Source organism: Dermacentor andersoni, chromosome 7, assembly GCF_023375885.2.
Source record: "Dermacentor andersoni chromosome 7, qqDerAnde1_hic_scaffold, whole genome shotgun sequence".
In the NCBI taxonomy this organism is placed as follows: domain Eukaryota; kingdom Metazoa; phylum Arthropoda; class Arachnida; order Ixodida; family Ixodidae; genus Dermacentor; species Dermacentor andersoni.
Genome location: NC_092820.1, coordinates 7,450,156 through 7,467,250, shown reverse-complemented (window position 1 = coordinate 7,467,250; position 17,095 = coordinate 7,450,156). Strand labels below are relative to the sequence as shown.

The window sequence follows — 17,095 nt, the reverse complement described above, 5'->3', positions numbered from 1 at the left end:
GCCCTGAAAAAAATGTGCCACATTCGCTCGTCTGCCTTATGTTTCTGCACTGACTGTTGCATTTTTAATAGAAGTGCACTTTCTGTTCTACTCCAATAAACGAAACATTACGAACTCCAGTGCGGGGCAGTCCTTCAGCCAGTGCAGAACTTTTTCTGTGCATCCGAGTCAGCTCTGTCATTTTTCCAGCATTGTAGTAGAAGATTTGTTAAACTGGTTTAGCAGAATATGAGCAGTATACTCTTAAATTAGCTGTTTATTTGTATGCACAAGTGCAGGTCCTCAGTTTGGTTGCATGACAAATTGCCATACCTCAATAGATACAAGAAACAATTTTATTACAGTTTAATAAAATCCAAACAGTAATAATCACAACAATATAATGACATACATTTCTTTTGGTACGTATACAGCCCATGTCTCGGCAGTGTATAAATTCAACTATACACCGCAAGTACTGTGTCCTGACCACTATTATTCACATGTGTAAAACCATCACAGCAATTCAACAAATATCACAGTAATTAGTGACATACACTTTGTAACTGCTTTATATGAGCATAATGTATACAAATGGTCCCTGTGTACCTACACATGACTAGTGCCACACGAGTACTATTACTCACAGGTGTAAAACCAACAAAGCAGTTCTTTAAAAAATATCACAGCGCTTAGTGACGTACATGCTGTAACTCCCTTGTAGAAACTTAATACAAACACGTGAGGACACAGAAAGCTAGCAGTGGGCATACATGGGAATACCACCGCCTCAATACTAATTCACAAGTGTAAAACCAACCAAGCAGTTCTTTAAAGAATATCACAATGCTTAGTGACATACATTTTCTAACTAGCTTATATAAGCTTTATACAAACATGAGAACATACACAAAGCTAGCGGTGCACCCGCATAGAAGTGCGGCCATCTGAACACGATTATTTGCAAGTGTAAGCTCAACAGAACAGTTCGTTATAGTGCCACACATTTTGTAACTGCCTTATACAAGCTTAGTGCAAGCACAAGAATGCAGAAAAATATAAATTAAAAACTTGCTCCATGCATACACAAACAGATCAACACAAATGGTAAACACCGCTTTGAAGACAAATGTGACTGTGGCAAAGCGCAGTGCTGTGCCGGTTGAAATTGCCACCCACAAAAGTATTGAGCAATGCTTAAACCACAGGCAATAAAGTGCTGAAAGACTGCGTCTCTAACGTAACTATTTTATTTCAAATTTCTTGAATATAGGGCTCGCTTGCAGATAAGGCATCTGATCCAACTGACCTGATTTTACACCTGCTACATGCATACAATGCACTCAGATATAACTGGTAATAATAATTATAAAAGGCATTTAAAAACTTGATAGTATGATGAAGATGCATGACTAGAAAAGCTCTGTCCCCCTCGTACTTGTTAAAAAGGTGTAAGTACGACACATGTTCTTTTTTTCCTCAATCTTTGCATTAATGGACAGCCGGGAACCTCGAACCGACACAAAAAAAAAGATACTGCTATGTTAATGGTGTTATGAATAATTTTTTGTGAAAGCTTTTTTACAGACAACTTGCAGTCTCGTTTCTGGAGGTTGAGCTGTATCTTGCAAAATAACTTGAAAAGTGGTCACATGGGAGCATGACACTATATCATAATGTTAGTTTCAGTTGACTCTCTTGCCCTACAAGTCGCTGCTCACTGTGGCCAGTGATGCAACAGCAGTGTCTGTGTGATTTTCATCACACTTCTGTCCTATGCCATTCTTACCAGAGTTGGCGGCACATAGATACCCAAATTTTGATAGTGTTGCTTTCTCAGGTGGTTGCTTTTGAATTGCTCAATATCAGTTGGCACTTCAGCTGCATCAAACTTCTTTTTTACCTCTTCAACAACAACATCAACAACAATCTTATGACACCTGTGTTGTCCTAGTTGCCTACAAAGACCAGTTAATCTAACAACAACACTGACAGTCTCTACTATCTTCTAATTTAGAAGATGTGTGTCCCACCATGTGTTCAACATTGTTGTGGCTATGTGGGCTGGCTGGGGAGGCAACAACTGTAATATGTTTTCATATGTTAAAGTGATGCTTGTACTGTGCTATAACACTTAACTTAGTCTTGCACTTGCTGCACAATAACACTGGCTCACAGTCGTGGTGAAAAGCTTTTGTATGTTGAGCAAATGAGTTGTATCCACTACAAAAAAAGTCAGTGATAGCACACATGTTGCTCTACCAGGCCTGGTGTGGTTCCTTCTGACACTGCTGCTGACGCGCTGCTGCTTGCCTCGTACACTGTTGCAGCTGCAGTAGACGTGGCAGTCTCTGTATCTATTGCTGCCGTGTCATCTGTCATGGTAACTTCCAAGTGGTACCGGGCTCACTTCTGCAACAGAGATGTTGTTTGCCCCTTGAGGGCTCTCATGATCAGGGCCAATAATTTCGTAGGCATTGTCTCCTGCATCGAAGAACCAATAAGAACAGCATGAATTAATAAACATAGCTCTAAAAAGTACGGACATCAAGACTTAACCACAAACTTTGCACATAATTGACCGGGCTTAATGAATAATACTTGCAGGAGGAGTTACACAATTGTTTGTGTATATTACAGTAAAGCCTCATCAGAAGATATTCAAGAGGCACGGGAAACATGTCTCTCGAAACCAAAAATTTTGAGACACTGAGGAGCCAGACTAGATCACTTTATTATGCATCATCACTAAAGTATGTTTTGATATATCTGAAGGAATAAATGCTCAGGGTGGCTTAAAGGGCTCCTAAACCACTTCTCGACATTTTTTGAACATTTTAAGTAAACACGCGTATCGAAATCGGAATGCCGTCACGATCGACGAAGCCAAATGCCAGAGTGCGTAGCACTGCCGGAGCACCACAATATGAAGAAAATAACCCCGTGCACCTCTCTGGACCTATCCTGCACCCCCCAGTTTGTCCTGACGTCACCAGGCTGTCTCTGATGATGTCACCAGTTTCCGGTGTTGTCGATTGGTCGAACGAAAGTGTACGACTGCTGGCAAGGCCTGCAAGCAAATACACACACTCCTTCCTCGTCGCGTTGCGCGCGATGCCATTGTGGGCAGCCAATGGGGGCAAAGAAGAGAAACGCCAACAGAAGGGTCTCCCTATGAGGCTCTTCAACGCGAGTCACCATACAGTTCCGTTGTATTAGCGCCACCCCTCGCAGGACGACGGGCCAGCGCGGCAGCAACAGAGCTCGTTGGTGTTGGCCTGTCCCGTAACATTTGGAGGTATACTAGGCAAGGAAAAGACGATACTGTCCATATGGCGTGTACCAGATGAAAGAGTAAAATGAGTGGGGACTACTTTTCGATAATCAAACACACGTAGCTCCACTATTACTGCACCGTTTCGAAAAATTCTTGTGGCTACCTGTTCATTGCCTTATTGTGTAGAACTGCAACACCGCAACTAAATTTCAACCTCGGTGGTTTAGGGGCCCTTTAAAGAAGACATTCACAGCTTTTTAGTGACTGTAGATTGTGTTAGCTTCCTTCCCAACTTCTGGAATTTAAACACTTCACTTTGCAAGCCTTGTTGCTCGCAGTACCTTTGAGGTGCTCTTAGACGCTCGTCAGCTTCAACTGCCGACACTTTCTGCCCTGCACTGTCCTCGTTGCCCTCCTTTTCTGGTTCATGCTAAAAGAGACATGCGCGATTGACTTGTGTAAGGATTGCGTGATCTTTACGCCCTTCGGAGCACACAAGGTGCACAAAGTGAATGTGTGTGGGTTGTGTCCCTTCGAAGTAGTGAATACTTAAAAAGTCATCCTTAGTAACAAAGGTGTCTCTTGTATACAGTATTGTTAACGTGGCAAACATCGGAAAACCAACCAAACCATTTTCAGATGTCTCTTACAACCAAGTGCATCTTGTAATGAGATTCTACTGTACTGAATATTTTTTCGGCTATGGATCATCTGCATGTACATATAGTCAGAAAGACATGTGTGGAATGGCGAATCGGGAAACAGTTCGTACTCTTACTTTTTGTCCCTAACATAAGCAGCTGATAACAATATGATAAAAAAGCAGGCAATGAGGCTAGAATGGAACATAATCCTTCAGCTCTAAACAGTTTTTTGGGCCCACATCATTCCCTCATATGACATAAGGAAACAACTTGATTGCAGTAATGGCTGCATGTGATCTGAGTTGATTGAAACAAACTATACGTAAGGGTGTCCTGTATGTAATTTTATCAGAGTGCTTTTTAGATGTCCTGCTGGTGATCCTGGCTGCGCGATGCTTCTCATGCTTTTTGGCACGATTCCTTTTTTTCCACTCCACTTTTTTTTCAGATTTTCTGCCCTTTCCCTTCCCCCTTGTGTAAAATAGCACACTTGAAGTATCAAATCTGTTGAACTAACGTGTGTATCAAACCTGTTAACATGTGTGCTTCTCTGTGGTCTGTGTTGTATTTTTGCGCTGCACAATTCAATTCAAGATGAAAGATGGAACGTCCCTGCCTTTAGTTTAATTGTGTGTGTGTGTGTGTGTGTGTGTGTGTGTGTGTGTGTGTGTGTGTGTGTGTGTGTGTGTGTGTGTGTGTGTGTGTGTGTGTGTGTGTGTGTGTGTGTGTGTGTGTCTCTCTCTCATGTTTTGAAATATATGTACATTCAGGAGTGCCTGCATGCCCTTCTCTCCTGCTCCTGTGACAAAAAGGAGAGCCTGTTTATGTACCATAGTAAAAAATTCTAAGGTTTTCGCTGTGCCCATTACATCCCTTATCATATGGATCTGTCACAATACAGAGTAGCAGTGGTCCATAATACTAGCCCATCCCAACATAATTATAAATTAACACATACCGACATGCTGCGAAACAGCTGTTGCAAAGCCGCTGGTGAAGGCAATTTCCGCAGCACTGCAGTGGTACAGCCGAGTTCCACCTGTATAGTGACAAATCCATATGCGTGTTAGCAACTCAGTAGTTGCTGATGGTTTCATAAGCTTTACACTACACAATAAAGTAATCTAGACAACTTTGTTGGAACAAATGCACATAATTAGGACACCACTTAAACACTAACACGATTAATTGCCCCCAATCTCTCACTCACTAAGGGATAATATTACTGAAACATCGGTGGAGAGCTCAGATTAACACAGCCCATAAAGGACAAGCGTTCTTTGAGGAAAACAGCTATAACAGCGGTTAGTTTTCTTGATCATTTTATGTGGTAGCTTTGATTTAAATGTCATGCAGTACTATAAAATACGAAGTGCCGCATTTCTAGCAGCAGAACGCGTCGTCAGGCTCGTGGTACAACAGATTTTTGCACTGTTTGTCAGTGAGCCGACACATACAAAGAAAACCGAATTCACACATACATATACAGTGTCAAGTGCACTTCTCCTTCTGAAAACGCAGCCACCAGTTCCAATGGTGCTGAAAGGAAAGGTTATATAAAGTGTGAGACTGCATGGAACTGCCACTTATGACTGTAAATGTATGGTCTGCTGATTGCAGAGGTAGTCACATGCTATTTCTAGTCTCTTTTAGAAGCATTACTAAAGAACAAATTAAAATCTATTCATAAGTCACGAATTTCATGCATCCACAGTTTGGCTAAATAACCTGTGAGAAAAAGACATGTTTACCTGGAATAGCAACCTTTTTTCCTGCTGCAAAACTTTCCTTCGAATTAATGAAATAACTTTACAGCGTCATAATGCGTTTCTCGCAACTACTTGCCGGCAGTGGCGAGTTAGTGTTTATATCCGACTCATTGGGCGACAATACTGCCAAACACAAATGCTTCACGAACACGACAACACGTCCCTCGCAGAGAATAGCAACCATATATGCCTCTGTGAGACATGATCGCACCTTTGTGGTCAAAATGTACATTAGAACGACATCACCATCTCATTAAAAAAAAAAAGCCTTCGTACAAGGCAGCTGCCAACTGCATAATGTGAAATTGCAACTGATGTCCACTTACTGGTGGCCTGTGTTTGAGTCACTTTTGGCAGTTGACTGGGTGCTGAGAAATGCACGTCCTGGGTTGTCCCTGCAAAACATACAGGGTTATGTCAAATGTTGAAAATATATATATGCCGGCATTTCATCAGTCGCAAAACAAACGAGTAAACTAATAAACAACTGTAATGTAAACAGAGTACACATCATAAGATAGGCTGTCAACTGTTAATGCATTACGCAAAAAACCTAATGCATAGGGAAGACTATATGTATACACACGAAGCTGACACACAATTTAATTCGCTCTAGGTTTTTCCGTGCAGTATATTCAAATTATTATGTCTAGTGGTTAGAGCAAAATTAGTGTAAATTACGAACTAAATTATTTACCCTGGAAACTTTTCTTCAATATGCACCTGTGCGCGCTTCGAACGAGTAGCGTTGTAAAATTTACGTACATGGCATTTAACATAGTTGCTGAACACGGATTTCCTCTGCCCTGTATCGTGTACAGTGAGCTACATATATCTGCCCCCCCCCCCCCTTTTTTGTACTAGCCATACTGCGTGCCACTGCACCTATACGCACGTCAATAAACCTCACGATACAGAAATAAAAAAAGCGCCAATCACCCATGCCTGCATGTTGCAGTGGGCCTAACCTAACCAAGCATGGGCTGTTGCTTTCTGTAGTAAACACAGGCACCGTGCTCATTGCAAGTATGTATCATGTCGCTAAGCAAATATGCAATTTCATTGTACCACTATTTTTTATCACATGGATATATGTGTTGAGAGGCAAGACAAAAAGCAGTCACTTCTCAGAACTAATCAGCTTTCTTAAAACACATTTTTAACTTTTCAATGACACTTGCTGCTATGTGTTTGTCTCCAGTGAGCATACTTGATTTGACTTTCCAATCAGAGACATTACATAAATATACTATGTTAAGATGACTGCCTGGAGCACGTGAGAATTTTCATCTTCGTGTAACATACTGTATCTTGATTTTGTTGACATTTGGTCAAATGGTACACCCAATATACCCACATACTAGTTTTCTTGTCCAAATAACATGCCAATGTATTTTGATTTTTTGGCATTGGCTCCTCTACACTACGTGAAGTCGCGCTGCACTGGCTCTTTCACATCCTCGTGTCCTTGCAGCTGCCTTCTTGCGTTATATAAAGCGGGTGCCTGAAAAATATCGTATGCAAAAGTCAACACAAGGACATGGTGCAAAACAACATCAAGACAGTCAAGGCAATGGCAATAAAAAAGTCTTAGCTCTTAGTCTTCCTAGTGAAATGCATGCAAAACATCCAAATGACTGCAACAGTCAACTGCTAAACTAACTTCAATTTTTAGATTTAAGCAAAAAAACAAACCACAGTTCATCCTTGTTTTTCATGAATATTAGAATACTCCTGCTAATGAATAGAATATTGGTCATTTTCAGACGTCATAGGTCTGTCATGAGTCTGGTGTATCGCAAACACCACTTGTGACACATCCTAAGCACGTGCCCAGTGTGCCCCCCCACCACCCCGCACAATGCCTGGTTGTGCCACTGCTGAAGCCATAATTTGAGGATTATAGCTGCAAACATGATGCTCAGTAGGGATGAAAATATTGTCCTTCAGCTCAATGGAAATATGGATGTGCCTATAAAAAAGGGCAACAAGGCTTGTTATGGCAAGCTTACCCACATTTCAATACTAACAAGTTCACTGCGGCCTGCATCTAAGCTTACTAAAAGGCATGAACTTATTTTCATGCATGAGGTGCGCAGTGGAGTTAATTTTTGACAGACCCGACTACTGCTGCAGTTTGAAATCTAGCATTTTAGATTCTTGTAGGCATGTAAAAGTTGCAGTTAAACCGCAGTTATTAGTTTATTACACCATCCTATTGTTCTGTGTACGACAGAATGGTAACACGGAATTAAAGCAACATTTTATTTTGATATTTTATTTCTCTACTAAAAATATTCAAGCGATAAACACATCATAATCTGCCATGCTATAGCAAAATGCACACATTACGCTTGTAACACCCAGAGGAAGGCTGATTTAGCTGTTCATATGACATAACTCTGACACGCCAACTCATATTAGCAAATGCACAGGCATGTCCAAAACAATAAGCGTATGCAAAGCGCCCCTGCAATTGTAATTCCACACAGCAGCCGTTATATTCGATGCCGATGCGTAACTAGCTGCTCGACAATTCACCGAGTTCGTAGACATAAGCATCCTTTCAGTTTCGCACCGTGCACGAAAACCGCAACAGGAGACAAAACCAGACCTATAATCACACCATTTCAACATGAGCAAAAACAGTTCAGTCTTAGGGATAAACACTGTGAGAGCGATTTAGTGCGCGACGGCGACGAGCGACAAAACGGGCCGTCGCTTGAACAGATGGCTCGGTTCTGGAAATCTAGAAATCGTCGCTCGTCGCCCAGAAGTGCTATGAGCGACTAGCCAATAGCGCGAAGCCGGAACTGGATGTACATACATCGCTCAAGTACTACCGATTGTCGCGCGGAACGAGCAAATGATTCAATTTTTATACGTGCAAGGATAAGAACGTACTGCAAGACCTCCGGAAATATTTTATGCTACTTTTTATAGTAAAATACATCAACGTCAATTACTAAAGCACGCGTCACGCGTGACTGCAGCCCTCATGCCGGCAACACCGGGGAGGCGTCGCTCAAAATCGTCTCTCGCACGGAGTACGACTTGTAGGCGACGAGCGAACGCGACAGCCATCTCCGTCGCGTCGCTTGTAGCTGCCGCGCGCAAGATCGCTTATATGGGGTTTACACTTTTTTCATCATAAAACATGGATTCCTCATGCGTTTTCAGTAAGTTCAAGATAACGCGCCCAACTGACCTCTTGCAGCATGCAGCTGAATGCCTGCGGCAAAGTTTCTAACTAGCACTGGTGCTGCACGTAACTTCAGTGGTCGCAGATTCCCCCTGCGCGAGACACCGTCAAGCGCGCGGTTTATTTATATAAAAAAAGCATGCTGTCAGCAAAATGACGGCTTCTGTTATGTGATTCCTTAGTTCAACAGCGTTCCGTAAATAGTAGACTGCCAAACTGAATAAATTCAAACACGCAAAACGCACGCTAATCACGCTCCGCATAGGCTCGGAATCACGGCCTGGTGAACTAACCATTTTAAGCGTCCTCTCGCCTGGCGTCTTATTGAACATACCATAGTTCTGGCAGCGTTTGCGATTTTTAAAGCTCTTACTGACAACGGCAAAATGATAAAATCACATGCAGTTATCGCGACGACTGGCTTTTTCGATTGACATCGAGAGACAGCGCGTACGCCTAGTCCTTTGTCAATCGCGTCGGCTAAGCGCAGCGACAACTTCCTGGTGATAGCATGACATATACGGAGAATGTGCATCTAAGTTAGAATTCACTTACCGTGGAGGATTTGTTGTTATATCCAAGGCATGACGAACGACTGTCGTGTTTTCGTGGCGACGCGAGATGGCTGCCACACGATCTCCCTCGGCTGTCCTTTGCTCGCTGGATGGATCTACTTTCTCGGTGCTGTGTTGTTCCGCGATCTTGAGCGCGCGCGCGCGCGGTGGAGCCACTCCGAGTGAAAAAGTAGAGCGCTCGCTACGCGTTCCTTTGAACTGCGGCGGCCTGTTCTCTTAGAAGCAAAACGATGTGTTCTTTGCTCAGCGTGCACGAATGATACATTGCCATGTTCGGGGCCAGCCACCTACAGTTGAAGCAGAAGATTACGCTACGTTTTGTTTTCTATTGCCGCAAGAGTCTCTCTTTTCTATTGTCGCAAGAGTCTTTTCACTCTCTCTCTCTGAAGGGGAGAGTGAAAAGCACATTTCACTCTCTCCTTGGTGACAGAGTGAACAATGCATTTCACTCTCCTCGACATTTTGCGAGAGTAAAACGACGCTTTGAAGAGTGAACCGGCAGCTTCACTCCTGCGATACCCCTCCTAGTTTTTAGAGTGTACTTGCGTAATGATGCGGAAAGAAACGGGTTAAAACGAGGTGAATAAATTATTAAACGTTAACAATAACTGAATGTACTGTATTCATCGACATATAAGTTATGCGTGTGAAAGGCCAGAATGGCACGTGGCAGCTTCAAGGTCTAGGTCGCAGTTTAACACTGCCCCGTCTGCTGAATTTCCAAATGAGGGCACTTGCAAAAGCCCTCGTGTACTTAGATGTTGGTGCTTGTTAAAGAAGCCCAGGTGGTCCAAATTAATTCCAAGTTCTTCACTATGCCAAATAATTAGATCGTAGTTCTGGCACAGGAAACCAGATGATTCATAATGTTTACCTCGTGAAAAGCAGAAGCAAGGCCCATAGTACGAGCTTTGATAAATGAACAACACCATTGCAGCGCTCTGGTCTAGAGTATGGGCCCATTCGTTCGGCTTGTACATTTTTCTTTAGTATAATACAATATATAACACTTTCCGCTTGTATATAACCACAGTGGCTCAATGGTTTGCGGAAGAACACATTTGCCTTACGTTATATTATTTAATGCGGTATCCATGAGCACAGCAATATGAAAAAGAGAAACATGGAGACAAATCTCACCAAATAAAAGGGAACGTTTATTGCCAAATTATTTCGCTATCAGTACACCTAAGCGACACCAAGACAACCTGAAAACCGAGACGTAGTTTAAGGCAGCTCACCAATGCGTTAACCTGCCTGAAGTCACAGGAGACCATGAACATAAGCTTGAGAGCATTGGGAAAGCGAAGCTCAACATAGCTTTTCATAAACATGAAAACAGATCACCCCCAATCTACACCTGTGGCGATTTTACTTCCACATTCCATCCCCCTCGATTCATCGGGCTGGTACAATCACTGCAAGTGTAAATGATGAGCCGGAACGAGGCAAAACTTCCCGAAAACATTATCGTTAGGTTTAATTGCTCTGAGCGTGTGAATGTAGGAAATGAAACATTGTGCATTCGTCTGGCCTCTCATAGGCTCGAATAAGTTATTCAGGTGGCGCATACCTAGTACCTCACGAAATTTCCTAAAGACCACTTCACACAACGACACAAATTTAAGCACCATCCACTCTTAACAAAGTTTGCACCCTTTGGGGATATCTTTTCATACAACAATAATCGTCATCCATGCAGTCCACCTTGGCTTTTGTTTTACACTGCACGCCCAGCAATTCCAGCCCCCAACGGCATGCGCGTTGTTGGAGTAACATAACATTCTGGACAGGAAAGTAGCGAAAGCATACCTTTATTTATTTATTTATTTATTTATTTAACATTACTTTCAACCCTCTTGCGACGGTCCTTACAGAGAGGGTTATGAAAAAATATAAAAGAAAGGAACATGTGGAATAATCACAAACACAGAATGCATTGGAATTAAGCGGCGTACTCGCACAGATAGTCACCCAGAATTTGTTTGAACTGAGAGAGATCAGTATGTTGCACAACACACATCGCTGACTTGTTCCACATTTGAATTACGTTGGGGAAGAAGGAGTACCTGAATGTATCAGTGTGAGCGGTATAAGCTTGGATAGATCGCTTATGGTTAGTTCTGGCGCTCCGTTTGCCAGGTGCCAGTATGAATGTTTCCTTCGTAATATTTATTTGGCTTTGGAGTATTTCGAATAATAATTTCAATCGATTGTTTTGTCTACGCGTTTCTAGCATTTCCAGTTTATAAAAACGGAGCATTTCTGTGACTGAATCAGTCTTTTGATATCGAGAGCATATTGTCACGTGGAGTGACGTATGAAGAACACAGTAGCTATACTGTGAAAGACGAAACTAACTTTTATTGGGCGAACTTGTACCCTCAAAACAGGCTACACTCAAAGAATGGCGACAGCGGCGAACACAATCGGTGATCGTCGAAAATCTGATCAGTGGGTCAAGCGCGTCGGTTTTCATAGATCAGTCGTCGAATATTCCAAAGTAATCGCTGGGACCCGCATGCCTTCCACAAAGCTCTACGACATTCGCGTCGCGCATACATGCAATACGATTACACAAGCTTCGGCGACAACATACAGCTGATAGAAGCACCGATAACATTCTAGAAACTTCCGATACATGTAGACGCGTCCTGCGCTGAACGATAACATTTCGTGGGCGGTAAGAGCACTCACCCGTAAAAGATAAACGCGTTCACGTGTCAATTCCACCCTCTCAAAAGGCATCGTCCCGACGCTGCAAACATAACAGGAGAGCATTGCTGTCCCACGTTCATCTATAATGGACTCCACCTGAACTAACGATGACAGTTTCCTCTGCGCCGTCACCGCGTCTGACTTGGCGCAGCAACAGCGTAATCACCTAGAGCTTCGCCCGCTCATTTGTTATCCGGAGGGCCAACTTACGCAGTCACCACGCGCATTCAGACGCATAATTTCGTGGGTTTTTTTCCGTAACAACGTCTTGTACAAGCAAAGCTTTGACTGGAGCTCTCCAACCGCTCTTCAGGTGGTGCCATTTGCGATGCGAAAAGATATCCTGCATGCTTGCCACGACGAACCAGCTTACAAATACAAATACCATTGTTTCAACATCAGGGATGTACGAGGTGCACCCAAAAAGCCTAACATTGGCTTGACAGAGGGGCGCACCCCCGTACTTGAAAACCGGCAGTAACAGAACACGGAGAGAACAATGGAAAAGAAGACTTTAGTGCATAAGTAAACATCGTATTCATTAAAAAAAATTGGGAACATCCTCTTGCAATAACAAATACGTGAAGGCGGCAGAATTAACACGATACGCTCAGGAACACTGAAGAATGCAAAACGAAGAATAATAATAAGAAAAGAAAAAGAGAAAAAGGAGGCGCGAACTTGCAGTAAAAAAAGCGTATCGTTCGGTCCTCAGTGCTCATTTTGCCGATTAAAAAGAGTTGGAATTATATGTCGGAGCATTTGACGACCGTAACTGGTACGAAAGGATGGCACATACCAGATGTCGTTGTCACGTGTTGGGTGGTAATTAGCTTTGGGCCGTAAGTTAGCTGTGTCATCAAAGAATGCGTCGTGATTTTTGCCGTTTTCTTTCATATCGTTTACTTAGCAATAAAGTATCTAGGATTATAATTGGAGTTACTTTTAATGATGCGAAAAGAGATTGAGTGTGAGCAGTAAACGGGGCATTCGCAATGATACAAATGACCTTTTTCTGTATTTTCTGTAACCTATATGTATTTGACCATGTTGTTGTACGCCACACCAGAGGACAATATGAAAGGTTAGATAGAAATAGTGCATTATAAACTAAATGTTTAACACTCAGAGGTACTAAAGAGCGGACTTTGTATAACTTGCCTGTGCATTTTGCAAGTTTTTAACCAGATTGTCGATGTGTATGTCCCATGAAAGACTGCACTTCAGTGTCACACCTAGACATTTTCTGACTCCGCTATTTCGATGCTTTGAGAACCAAGCATTAGTGTAGGTAAATGTTCTAGTGGTTTCTTCTTAGGTTAAAAGTACAGCTTTAGTTTTGGTAGCGTTAAAGTTCAATAAAGATTGAATACCCAGTTCGACCAAATTGCGCAGAGTTTCATTAGCGTTTAATGTCAAGTCATTAAGTGTTTTAGCCCTAAAATATATGCTGACATCATCTGCATACATTATACATTTAGCGCTGTCGTCAATGTTCACAATCTCGTTAATATATATGTTAGAGTGTAGGTCCAAGAATACTGCCTTCCGGCACGCCAGAATGAATGGATCTAAAGTGCGATGAAGAATTGTTAATTACAACCCGTTGATGGGGGTGCTCGAAATATGTTAATAAAAGCTGAAGGAATGTGCCGCAAAATCCATGGTGCTCAAGTTTAAGGGATAGTATTTTGTGATTTATGGAGTCGAGTGCTTTGGAAAAATCCACGAAAACTTTGAGAGTTAGTTCTTTTTCTTCAAATGACTTTAATATAATTTCCTTCATGATTAATAATGCTGTTTCTGTTGATTTTCCTGCGACAAGACCAAACTGGGAAGCTGATATGACTTTGTGTTTGTTAATAAAGCTTGTAATGCGCACATGTAAAAGGTTTTCAAAACATTTCGAAAAAACTGGCAAGATCGATATAGGTCGGTAGTTGGAGAAACTATTTTCGTCTCTTCCTTTAAGAATTATGGTAATCTTGGCAACCTGTAGCTTTTTCGGGAACGTTCCCGAGGAAAATGCCAAGTTTATTATGTATTCTAATATCGGTGCAAGTATGTGGGATGTGTACTTCACTGGCGATATTTCGAGGTCACCAATGTCCTTACTTTTACTATTTTTCAGCTACTGTAGGACCGACAGAACAAGTCGGAATGGACTTTCTTGGACCATTTCTGAAATTTTCGGCTAGCAACTGATGGATAATAGTTGCGACAGATCATTTATTTATTTATTTATTTATTTATTTATTTATTTATTTATTTATTTCAAGGTACCTTCAAGGTACAAGGAGCATTGAGTAAGGGGGCATCACTGTAAGAATGTTTTACACCAGAATAACGCAAAAATGAGTACAAATATTCGCCGCAAAAGATGGTCACAAATGCACCGCGGCGGTAGTAAACAAACATCGGTTAAATTTTATCCCGCACATTGCTCGCACACATATTCAAACATCGTGTAAAAAAGTGTACTTTAAAGCATGAAAAGCAGAAAACAATACTAACAATACTGAGATGAACAGAAATTACATTATGTCACTCGTTACTCTGAAACAAGACCACTTCAACGAGATAGCGCTACCGACGTCGCAATTTCTTCATCCATGCTATCATCCCCCGTCATTGTGCACCAGCAGTGCTCATTGCCGATAGAGGGACTGCTTTCACAGAGCAACTACTGGAAGATGTGATGACTCTCGCCGGCATAGTTCACCGTCGGGCGACTGCATAGCATCCACAGCCTAACGACGTAACGAAACGGCTCAGCAAGACCATCGCTGACATGCTTGCAATGTATGCCAATATGGATCACAAGAACTGGGACAGCGTTCTTTCTTTCGTAACCTTCGCCTATAATACCGCCGTTCAAGAAACCACAGGATTTACTCCTTTGCGTTTGCTTCACGGCCGCGAGGTTACCATAGTGTTAGGCATAATACTTCTACCCCACGCATTCCTATCTACCACAGTCAGCAGTGCCCAACTTTCGAATTACCGACGGCATCAACGCCAACCTAATCCTTTCCGACCGCTGTTGCCGAATTGCTCGCTCCTGTTTTCACCTTGGTCTAGTTTTGCTCATCATCTTGAATTTCCATCGCCCGCCTGCCGCCTGTTTTCAGGGGATCCTTATGTATTTTAGTAAGAAGATAAAAGCGGCCTGCTTCTTTGCTCTTGGGCATCATAAAACGACGTTCAGATTGCCTGATTAGTTCCCTGGACGGAAGCTCCGCTATTGTGCGGTGCACAAGATTGCTGTAGTCTGAAGTTAGGGTAGATTTGGGTTTTCTGTAATGGGGGTGGTTGCTCAGTTGTTAGGAGGCCTCATTTTGGTACTTTTTTATAGGCCAGATTACGACACTGCCGCCTTTGTCTGCTGGTTTTATTGCAATATCATTTTTGCCCGCGAGATCTTTAAAATTTTGGTGCTGAGCGGGGAACAAATTGTTGCGTTTGTGGCAATGCCGCGCTCACTCTAGAATTTCCTCCGAAGTTAGCTTTATGTATAAATCAAAGTCTACGAGCTGTTCGGCTTCCGGTGTCGACTTGCGAGGTGGTCTAAAAGAGTCTCCACTCCGTTTTCCTTCGTCTGGTAAATCGAGAAAAATTTATTGGGGCACATGCGTCTTGAAAACTCTGGTGTATCTTTGTAAAGTTCGTATTGGTTTATTGCGTTGTTCGTGGGACAAGGCGTTACACCACGTTTCAGGAGTTCAGTTCCATTGGGACTTAAACTCTGTGACATATCTACTATGTTGCTGCAGTGCTCTGGATGCTCGCTTGTAGCACTATCGGTGGGCCTATATGCTATAGGGGTCACTTTAGTTTTCTTGGGTGGATCTGCAGCTCTAATACCTTTGTGCTGGTATTGACCTAGAAAGTTTGCCTTCATTGTTTCGACGAATTATTCGAGTTCCCTTTTTTTCAGGTTCAGATAAATTTGTGCTGTCGAGCTGATTAATAATTATCGTAAGTTATTGCTGGCAGTATTCTTCCAAGAAAGAGGACAGCATTCCACTTTATTAATGACCTGTAGGATAAAGAGCCGAGAGCACATCTAACCTTAATTTTAAGACCTTCTGAGACACCAAGGGTGACCTATCGCCGTAACAGAAATTTTAAGGACATGTTAGCTATAGGCAACAGCACTTAGTTATTTTTCATTGGTTGCCTAGTGTTTTCTCCTTTTTTCTTTTTTTTTGTCGCTTTCTTCTTTTTTTCCCATTCATTATTTTATTTATATACTGAATCCATTTGGAGTGAATTATGATTTTTTTTTCCACGAGCACCATTTTCTGCTGCTTATTTCAATCTGTCTTTTACAGACACGATAGCTCACTGGCCTTCAGCGGAGTAGATGCCCTCCCGTCGTCGTCCTGACCCCCTCCACACACACAAAAAGAAATACATGGTCGGCTGACACACGGCGCCATCGCATATTCCCTCACCGACGTTGAATGCCACCCCTTTCTTTTCAATTCTACGCCCTCGCCGCTGCCACAATCTCGATCGTTGCCTTACCCACCCGTCTTACCTACTCTCCCCTTTCGAAGAAGCCTGCATATATATATACTGTGCCGACGAAAGCATATGTCGCCTTGGAAAAGACAAGTCCACTTGTCAAAACGTTTTACCTTGTTCTCGTTTTGCTCACGGTACATAAAGTATTTTTTAAGTGTGTCACTGAAACTTTTATGACGTCATCTTTGAGATATGAAGTGTTGGCTGCTTAACGATATCACCTATAAGGGTCCACAGTAATCTCTTTCCACCTTTAAAGACGTGGTATGGATTTAAACGACTGTCAATAAGTAAAAATCTCTATCAATAGCATTAAATAATTTAGCACTGTTTGCCTACTTCAAACACCTAGAACCTATCTATCTATCTATCTATCTATCTATCTATCTATCTATCTATCT

At 42.3% G+C, this 17,095-nt stretch overlaps 2 protein-coding genes across 6 annotated transcripts in view; one reads left to right on the top strand and one right to left on the bottom strand.

The window, feature by feature from the left end:
* LOC126535593 (sarcospan-like) overlaps positions 1-17,095 on the top strand; it is a 343,164-nt gene that overhangs the window by 174,218 nt on the left and 151,851 nt on the right. The window lies entirely within an intron of this gene.
* Positions 1,987-9,514, bottom strand: LOC126535598 (uncharacterized). 4 transcript variants are annotated; one of them, XR_011895597.1, is made up of 6 exons: positions 9,427-9,514; positions 7,031-7,173; positions 5,996-6,064; positions 5,382-5,439; positions 4,859-4,939; positions 1,987-2,463 (listed from the first exon to the last, which is right to left on the bottom strand). XR_011895597.1 is itself a non-coding variant. In XM_055073239.2 (6 exons), the coding sequence occupies exons 2-6, from the start codon at positions 7,077-7,079 to the stop codon at positions 2,386-2,388; spliced, it is 339 nt and encodes a 112-aa protein (XP_054929214.1). In that variant the 5' UTR covers positions 7,080-7,173; positions 9,427-9,514; the 3' UTR covers positions 1,987-2,385. The 4 variants fall into 4 exon arrangements, 2 of the variants coding, with proteins under 2 accessions (XP_054929214.1, XP_054929216.1); XM_055073239.2 differs by having other exon boundaries at positions 7,027-7,173; XM_055073241.2 differs by lacking the exon at positions 5,382-5,439.